Raw genomic sequence first — 10045 nt, 5'->3', positions numbered from 1 at the left:
TCCTCACCCTCTTGGCTAGCCACTCATTTGTTTGTTTGTTTGTTGTTGTTTTTTTTTTTTTTTTTTTTCATACAACAAACACTTCTCTCTTTCACTCTCTCATCCCCTTACCACCTCCACCATCATTTTCCGACAAGGATTACTGAAAAACTCCATAGAAAAAAGGTAAGGCTCACTCATCTCTAAAGGAGTTTATTTCAGATGAGAGGATGGCATGAGTGAGCTTCAGAGAGGGTAAAGGGTAGAGCAGAGAGATGAGAGTGGCGTGAGTGTTATATTTTGATTTATCAAAAGGTAAAATTAGATTTTCAATCAAATGTGAAGGGTAATTTGGTAACTGAACACAGAGTCTAATGGTAGGATTTATGAACGCGTACAGGCTTTTGGAAGATGCTCTGATTAGCTGCTTTTGTGCATGGGCATTCTCCTTCAAATTTTCAAAATGTAACTTTTTCTAAAAAGCTGCGTTTTAGACTTTACCAAACACATATTTTCTTTTTATGGATTCAAAAAGTGCTTTTTGGGTTGGGAAAGTACAAATAAATGGGTACTTATTTAGCAAAAAGAGGAAGATACTTATGATTATCTACATGCTATTGTCCAATGTGATGTAATACAAGGTGGAGTAAAAAAAAAAATTGTTTGAGGGTGGATTATAATATGAAAATATAATTGAATTACGCATACATATGCATAAAATCACATGGATTAAATATATATGATTAAATAATGATTGGGCCAAATCACATGGAATAAATTGTAATTTTTCATTAAATTTAGGACATCGAAGTTTTTTAGGGTAACTAACTCATAATATTTTGAAGGGGATGGGGGATGGGAAGGGGTTGCCATAAGGTACTTTTGCCCATGTGTATATAAGTGTATAATAGGTGGGTGATGCTTATTAAAATAAATAACAACAATAATAAAAGTGGGTGATTCTACTTAAGCGCATAGTTTCCTATGGTCTAGTTGTATCATGAAAACAATTTTGTAAACTATTTGAACGAGGACAAATATTTTCTTAAAATAACAATACTAATATATTGGACATTCCATTTAAGTTCTTTAACTTTAATTTGTTTTCAATTTAATCATTCCATTCAGTTTCATCAAATCTTATTGTTAGTTTTCTAAACACACAAAAAAAAAAAAAATCTTATTGTTAGTTTGAATATTTTTCAAAAATTTTAAAATAACATAATTTTGGTAGTAAGAGTATGGATTGGATGGAAAAATTACATAGAAAACAAATAAAAGTTTTTTTTTTTTTTTAATTTAAATTTTTAGAAAGAGTACTAAAAATTAAAAACAAAGAAAGGCTAAGAAAGCGACAAGTAGAATTAAGAAGAAGCGAAGAGAGTGGAAGCAGCGAAAAGAATAGCGGAAATAACAAATGAGATTTCCCACTTGGAATTTGTAAGTTTAAACTGTATCTCCGTCCCGCTCAACCTCACCCTCACGCTCCGCTTATATCTAACCACAGCCACACTTCACTCTCTCTCTCTCTCTCTCTCTCTGAAGAAGAAGCTTCTTCTATCTCATAAAACACACACACACACACTCTCTCTCTCTCTCTCTCTGAGTTTCTAGGCCATCACTGAAGGTCTCGGAGGGAACTCCCAATAACACAGTAAGCTCCGCTCTCTCCCACACATTTCTGATTTTTTTGTTAAATTTTTATTTTTTTTTCGAAGTGCGTAATGAATTTCGTACACTGGAGCTTCATGTCGTTACAATGTTTTGGTTTTTGGATCGATGAAGTGTCACTGATTCTATGGAAACTCACTCTCCTCAGTTTCGCTACATAGATCTGTGACCGAGACTCTCTATTTTTCTTTTATTTAAATTAATTTTTTTTTTTTTTTTTTGAAATTTCGTTTTACGCTTTCATCGCATTGTGCGTGCTTGTGATTTTCTAGTGTCGGAGATGATTATGGACAATTTTTGGGGTTAAGAGTTTAATCACGTCGTGTGTTTGTTCATTTCCTCGTTTTTTACTCTCTCTGTGTGATATGAAGGTTTTAGGCGTTCGGTGCGGTAGTAGAGAAAATCTGTAATAAGTTAGGGTTTCGGTGTTGGTTTTAAAATCTCTGTTTGGTTCCGCAGAAATTGTTCTAACCGAAAAAAAAATTTATATATATAATTTTGGGAGCTCGAGGTAAAAGTCTAATGTCTGCTCAGCTAGGCTTCTTTTTCTCTAAAGCAAGTTTTTAGTTGATGGAAGTTTTGTTTTCCTTTATTTTCCTCAGGTTTCTCAGCTCCCAAACAGAGGATTGCAGTAATAGCGAGCTAGAACAAAATGCGTTACTTTTAATTTTTATAGCTTCTTGGTAGGGCCTCTGATTTTACGTTAATAGGCTTTTGTTAATATGATTAAACTGATTTTTTTTTTTTTTTGGAGAAAAACTGAAAATTATTATTATTATTAATAATTTGGCTTGATATGCACCTCAAAATTATGCTAACTATGACTCTGTGAAACTGTGTGTGTGCTTTGGCCAGGTGCATAAACTGGAAAATCTGCTAAATTCTTTTTCATACTGTTTTTAACTCTTAAACTGTGACTACAAAAAGCAGGGTGAAAGTTTGAATTTTTGAAACAAATGTGGACTGTTTTCAGAAACATCACTAGAAATGCAAACTATTCAATGCTGCACTTGATGCATATGCTTTTTGATTAACTGTTTTAAGTATGGATGTAGAGGTGGTATTGATATCAATTCTTATCAATAGGTCCTTTGTGGACAATATTCGTTTGCTTATTTTAACAAGTCAGTCTCTCTAAAAAAAAAAATTTGGGGGTAGGGCTGTCTACCAATTACCTTTTCCAGATCTTGCAAAAGTGAGAACTTTGTGCACTGGGTACATCCTTTTATGTTTCATTGAATTTCTATATTCTTTAAATCTATCAGTCAAATGTTAAGGAAGGGAAATTGAAGCAGTTGTTACAAGGAGAATGAAATGGGTTAAATGGAGAGTGCCTCCTATAGTTTTGTGATAAAATATTTCTATCCAATAAACTTTCCACTATTATGCTGTGGAGATGATGACCCATGCTTACAATGGGTCGCGGAACAAATGACCATTTATGTGTATTTTATGTAGATGACTCATTAAGTCATCTTGAAAGTCATATAACTATTGGAAACGTTATGTAACTAAAAGTACAAGTGGATGCTCTTTTGAGTTTCCTTGTAGTGGGTTGGAGGAACTTTCCTCCAAACAATTTTATTCTGAGAGTAATGGGGAAGAAGGATTCACATAGCTGATTTAGGCTGCTCCTCTTCTTTTTTCATTTCTATTTTTGAGGGCACTGCAAAGGCTTTGTCAAGTTGAATTGTTGTGTTGCTTGGGTTGAGAGCATAAATTACATTGCATTTTTACTTGGGGTCAGCTGCTTTTTCCTATTTTCTCACATTGAATTGGTCTTTGAAGTGCAGGTTCAATGAAGAATATTTCACTTTGAAGTCATACATTGCTCTTCTACAAGGCATGCAATTATGAAAAAAGAAAATAAAACTGCTGCCAAAGTTGAAGAGCCTACTGCCCGAATCACACGAGCAAGGGCTAAAGCCTTGGGCTCATCAGGAGGGATATTTCCGTCCTCAAAACCTTCCTTTAAGCAAGATCAGAAGCATGTTCTTTGCTCTCAGTTCAAAAGAGCAGCATCAGATGAGAACAATGCTCCTACAGGTGCCCCTGCTGGCATACAGCATAAGAGAAGGGCAGTGCTCGAGGATGTAACTAATATCTTATGTGAAAATTCACATATTAACATCCATCCAACAAAAATTCAGGTAAGGATTTACCATCGTTTACTTTGTACCCGCATGTAAAAATTAGGAGACTGTTGTTTTCTATAGTGATCATATTAGCAAATATATTATCCTATAGGTTTCTACTAGTTGCATAATATATCTATTCTTGCTAAATAATCTGAACCTAGTACCATTAACATTGCTGGATGACAGACTAGCAAGCAGGCAAGAAGAGGTCCTACAAAGAAGAAAATTGAGGTGGTTGCAGATATTTCACCCATGCAAGAAGATGCAAATACAAAGTTAGCTGAAGAATTGTCCAAAATAAGGATGGTGGAATCACAAGAGGTCACATTACCAGTTAAGCTAGAAGAGCAAGAGCCAACAGAGACAAGCATGAGTTCTAGCATAAGAGAATGTGGTTTACCAGATCATATGCCTCTGATAGTGGGTTCTTCAAAACCTGCCGGACTCCAAAGTTCTCAAAAGAAAGGTTTGTTCTCTGTTATAAATTTCTCCTCAGGATGTAAAAGTATATGAACATATTATTTTAACTGATCAAATTATACAGACACTAAATTCCTCTATTTAATAACTTATATAAGTTTTGAAGGAAATTTAAATAATGGGTCCAGGAAGTACATTGCTGATGTTTAGGCAATGAAGGAATATCATTTATCAAGAATACTGTTTTCCTTTCAGAAAGATATTTCTAGGTTATAGCACTATGTTTCTAATATAATATTACCTGTGTATGATGTTGTTTCTTTTAAATAATGCAGAAGATGTGGTCTGCAAGAAATCAGGAACCTCTAATGGTCCAGACATTGTAGATATTGATTCAAACTTTAAAGATCCTCAAGACTGTAGCTCATATGCCCCTGATATATACAGTAAATTACGTGTTGCAGAGGTTTGTGCTGCAAATACTATTTAATTCTTGTAATTATCATTTTAAATTCACTTAATGCCAATTCTATTTTCCTTGCTTAACTGTAGAACTCGCTACTTGCATGTCTTAGTGTGCATTTGGATTGGCTTATTTGTTGAAAGTGGTAATAGTACAGTTGTACCTTGAAAAAAAGTGAGACTTTAAAAATCTATACATAATGAAATAAGCTAAATAAGCTCCTGAAAAAAGCTAAACCAAACGCACACTCTTCATATCAGCGTATAAAAAGTCTTGAATCATAGCTGCTGCTGCTTTTTCCATCATTGAAAAGTGTCCTCAGTGCTTATGGTAATATGGCACTACATAATCATTAAGATTGCTGAAAATTTTATTATCGATTTGTGGGTGATCTCTTATTTAACAGAGAGGAACACAAGGTTTCCAATATTATTTATATTAGTTTTCTTGTTGACTGCTAATTTTTAAGTTTACTTCTATAAGCAACGCATGTTAAGCTAACTCATAGTAAAAATCTCTCCCTCCTCAGCTCGATTGTAGACCATCAACTAATTACATGGAAAAGGTGCAGCGAGATATCACTCCAAGCATGCGAGGAATTCTGATTGATTGGCTTGTGGAGGTTGGTAACCATCTGAATTGCCCTTCCTTTAACAAACTCATAATACTCTCTTTTTATGAGAGGTCCAAAAGGCTATGCTTAAAAAATGAACCCATGCAACAATCAAATTTCTTTTCTTTTCTACCTGAATACGTGCCACTTTTTGGTGCTAAACTGCTAATATAATATTGATAACGTTACTTTCTTCAATTAATTTTAAAAGAGCAATCTGTCTTCCATCTTTCTTCATTAACTTACATCATGTTTTTCAACCCTCTTGTGATTGGTTAGTTATTGATTTATAATTGTCTACTGATGCTGATGTCACATTAGATATATAATTTTCTTCTAACTCATATGGGCAGGAAAAAAGGATCCCCATGGGAGAAAATCTTAAATCTTTATGCTTTTGTTTTTCTGCCCCATGTGAATATTGTTCAGTTTCAGTGTGTGCTCCTCTAATAATGCAATACTAACTTTGATTTTGGCATTCATAATGCAGAATATCTATTCATTTAAATCTACTTCAGGGTCTGGCTTTGTTCTGCTCTTAAGCAGAAAATAATCCAGTGCTATATATTGACAGCAACTTGAAACTCTTGTTATTTATCATGCTCTACATATAATGGTATTTTATTTTGAAGTATTCATCCATACAGAACGTTTAGAATTTTTAGTGTTGAATGTGGGTAATTTCCTAGTTGGGTGTTAAATGGCTTTGTTTGCCTTTGTCTTTGTTGACTTGTGTCTCCTCTTCCAGGTTTCCGAAGAATATGGGCTGGTTCCGGACACACTTTACCTCACAGTGAATCTCATTGATCGGTTTCTTTCTCAAAATTATATGGAAAAAACAAGACTCCAGTTGCTTGGTGTTACTTGCATGCTAATCACCTCGTAAGTTCTAAATCTTGTAATGGTTCCAGTCTAATAAGGTGCAATATTTTTCTACATTTGAGTTTGCGATTCAAAATGTTTTCTCATTATTAAAATGTTTCCCAGTCAAAACTGTGGTTTATGTGAGGCTGATAAACATAAGAATGTTTTTGTTTTTGTTTTTGGCAAGTAATTTTGATGATGATGATGCATATTAATTTTCTACAAATGATTTGTTGAATATGGTAAGATTTGAATGATCTAGTCTTCTAAAATGGTAATGAGACAAGTAGGTGTTAAACTAGGGGATGTCAGTGAAAATGTAGCATGCTACTTTATTGTAAAAACTGTAATTTTATTATTATTTCTATCATGAAAATGTTATTTAGGCTAATCGATGAAGTCAGACAGCTTAAAGACATCCCTCCCTGTGATTAGGTGTGCGAGCATGAATGAATTAGTGTAGTCTTTTTCTTTTGTTTTAGCACCATTACATTTTTTTTTTTAATTTTTATAAATTAACTCGTTGTGTTTGAGGTTAATATATGCCAAAAATCTTGAAAGCATTTCGTGTTGCTGGTAACACTAGGTATCATGTATTTTTCTATATCATTAGGGCATTCTAAGATTTGCTTCTTTTCTGTTGTGGTTTGAAGTAAGTATGAAGAAATCTCTGCACCAAGAGTGGAGGAATTCTGCTTTATCACAGACAATACCTACACGAGAGGAGAGGTATACTCTTGGCTACTTGACATTTAAGTTTCTGTCATTCATATTTTCTGGTGTGGCATCTGATCTAGTGCTGCATTCAATCATAACATTCTGAGTGTTAGTGCTCAGCTTTTGCTACAGTGATCATTATCTTGACGGTGGTCATAATTTCAGAACCTAAGCATATATATTTTGACTGAGAAATAGCATATGACACTGTTCTTAGAGAAATAATGTGGTAGGTTTAGTAGATGGAAATCGTCTTACATAATTTGGTCAATGAAGACCATCCACTAATTAGTATTTTATTTGAGACTTGAGAGTTGAAAGGCACCACAAGATAAGGAAAAGGTCAAATGAGTGTGAGTTATCATATGGAGAAAATATGAAATGGGCCCATGATTTAGCTAAGGACCAGTCTAAAGTTAGAGCCTAGGGCCACACATCTGACCCCGTATAGTTGTGATTAAGGTTATTTTGAGTAAAGTCAGTGTAAAAGTAAGCAACCTGCCTATCCTTCAACATTCACCAAGAAAAAACATAATGTACTGTGAGGAGTCAACATTAATATGAGAAGTTGAGAACCTTGTCTCCCTAAAATTTCAGAATTAAGAAAGGAGGGTGAAACTCATTAGCATGTGATGCACTTTCAGGGCAAGCCTCGTGTATGTCTTGTGTCGGTCTTATATATATATCTCAAGTTTCCAAACCATGTATCACAGCAGAATAACCAATGTGCAGTGTGTAACAATCCCTCATTGTTGACGTTAAATGGCAGGTTTTAAAACTGGAAAGTCATGTTTTAAATTTCTTGCACTTCCAGCTATCTGTTCCCACCACAAAAACATTTCTCAGGTAATGCACTGCCTATGTTTTTGAAAAATGCCATTCAATAGTGAATTCACTAACCTTTCCCCAAATCTTTGGTTTTCAGGAGATTCATTCAAGCAGCACAAGCTTCTTACAAGGTATTCCAAGTGATGGTATTCTTCACCTCTTGTATTGCATTTAGAAAACTAAATTTGCTATTTCTTACTCTGTTGTACAGCTTCCTTCTATCGAACTCGAGCTCTTGGCAAATTATTTAGCAGAACTGACACTTCTCGAATATAGCTTCCTGAAGTTTCTACCTTCCCTCATTGCTGCAGCTGCTGTGTTCCTCGCCAGATGGACACTCAATCAGTCAGACCACCCATGGGTCTGCAATTTTTGTGCCTCCCTCATTCCATTTTAAAAATTTTATTCCTTCTAATTAAAAGAAAAAGGCCTAAAAAGTTATTGACTTGCACTTGATGCAGAATCCCACCTTAGAGCATTATACCGGTTACAATGCATCAGAACTGAAAACCACAGTCCTTGCACTGGAAGATTTGCAACTGAACACCAAGGGTTGCTCTTTAAATGCTATACGTGAGAAGTATAAGCAACAGAAGGTAATTTGTTTAGTAGGACTATATGCAAAAGGTTTATGTCTTTCAAATTTTATTTGAATCTTCTTAAGTAATCATTCCAGCTGTTTGCATCTCCAATGCTTTTGAAGGGTACATTAAAATTGTGGTTTTAGGCTCTTATGAAAATCTTACTGTCTGATTAGCAAAGCCAAGACAAGGTTTAGGGGTTTTCATTCAGCCTCAGTGAACCAACTCTCGTTCAGTCAAAGTGAGCCAACAAAAAATGGAGCATTAGTTTTACATAGTTCTTAATTAGATGGTAGCTTATAATCAGAAGCTCAGAACAGCTCCAATAACAACACGCTTTTAGATTCTTCAAAATGTAGTTTAAGTATCAATATGAAGCTAAAAAGAAAAAGTTTTGCATTTCCTTTTAATCTGATAAAATTTTATCTCGTGGCAGTTCAAGTGTGTGGCAACTATGACCTCTCCGCAACCAGTTCTTTCATTGTTCCAAAATCATGATAGCTGACTCTTCTACATCAGATGAGCTGAAACATTTATGTGTTGGAAGGGCTCTCTGCGTTCTGATACTACAAGTGTGCTCCAGATCTCAAGTTATTAATTTTATTTTCTAGTAATTTTTTACAATTTTTGTTCTTTATTGTGTCATCTGTTGTAACATCTGATCCTGTTCTGGTGCTTCCAGATCTGTGTCCTTGTAATCTTGTACTGTTAGAGCATGACCCATTAAGGCCGTAAGTTATATGCCATTTGGCTGAATAATTTTCTAAAACCTAGGATTTCTGAGTTGCAAAGTTGCAACGGGAAATGTAACTTATTGAAAATTTGTATCAAAAAAAGAAGAAAGAAAGAAAAGGTAGCTCACAATTCATTTGCAGCATTTTCATTGCTTTTAGCACAATCAAGCAATATTTATATAGTATCTAACATTTATTGTTACTATGCTTCTGTTAAATTACGTTAGTAGTCATATTATTATTTTATTTCCATCTTTTTTATCTTTTACACATTCTCATAACTAATTGTAATTTACCAATCATGATACCATCACTTTTTACTTCCATGACTTTATACATTAAGGGCAAATTACATTAGACCCATTTGTAGTATGGCTCGTTTTAACTTTACCTATAAGTGATTTAAAACTTAACAATTTGTAAAAACATAGGTAAGAAGTCTTTTTGCTTATATTTTTTTATCCCTTTCCTCCAAAAACATAACAAAAATATACAAAGAAACAAGATCAAATACGGAATTCTGTAAAGAAACTAAATAGATAAAGCTGGGCATCAATTTTCATATGTTTCATCCTCTCTCTCAACCTCTCATTGTCTCTCAAGCTCCCATCCCATTGTCTCTCTCTCTCTCAAACTCAAATCTCTGATTTTATTCTCTCATCTCTTCTCTCTATGTGGCGTTGAGGAGACCAATCTAGCACCACAGCGAAAACCCAGCTAACTCAGCCTTGAAGAGGCCGATCAAATGAAAACCCAGCAAAACCTAGAGTTGAGGACGCTGATCGGACTACACTTTGTGGGTTTCATTTTTTTTTTTCTTGCTTTTAGGCTTTGGAATTGATTTGATTTTGGTTTGCTAGTGGTGGTTAATCTGATTTTGGTTTGCTAGTGGTGGTTGATCTGGTTTTGGTGGTGTTGTGGCTTATGGCTTGCAATGGTTGTGGATTGTGGGGCGTTCAGTGGTGGTGGAGGATTTTGATGGTGGTTGCATTGGCTATAGGTGGACAAGAGAGAGAGAGGGACAACGACGAGATGAT

General features: G+C 34.7%; 1 protein-coding gene across 4 annotated transcripts; it reads left to right on the top strand.

Annotated features, from left to right (window-relative positions):
• The first annotated feature begins 1409 nt into the window (after window positions 1-1409).
• LOC115972049 (cyclin-A2-2-like) lies at window positions 1410-9133 on the top strand. Of its 4 annotated transcripts, none has more exons than XM_031092192.1 (13): window positions 1410-1633; window positions 2253-2333; window positions 3444-3800; window positions 3975-4254; window positions 4544-4674; window positions 5201-5293; window positions 6033-6166; window positions 6802-6877; window positions 7635-7711; window positions 7791-7824; window positions 7905-8054; window positions 8155-8289; window positions 8711-9133. In XM_031092192.1, the coding sequence occupies exons 3-13, from the start codon at window positions 3504-3506 to the stop codon at window positions 8777-8779; spliced, it is 1476 nt and encodes a 491-aa protein (XP_030948052.1). In that variant the 5' UTR covers window positions 1410-1633; window positions 2253-2333; window positions 3444-3503; the 3' UTR covers window positions 8780-9133. The 4 variants fall into 4 exon arrangements, with proteins under 4 accessions (XP_030948052.1, XP_030948053.1, XP_030948051.1 ...); XM_031092193.1 differs by having other exon boundaries at window positions 3439-3800; XM_031092191.1 differs by lacking the exon at window positions 2253-2333.
• The last annotated feature ends 912 nt before the right edge of the window (window positions 9134-10045 follow it).

Source organism: Quercus lobata, chromosome 12 (assembly GCF_001633185.2).
Source record: "Quercus lobata isolate SW786 chromosome 12, ValleyOak3.0 Primary Assembly, whole genome shotgun sequence".
NCBI lineage: Eukaryota > Viridiplantae > Streptophyta > Magnoliopsida > Fagales > Fagaceae > Quercus > Quercus lobata.
This window is presented reverse-complemented; position numbering and strand designations above follow the sequence as displayed.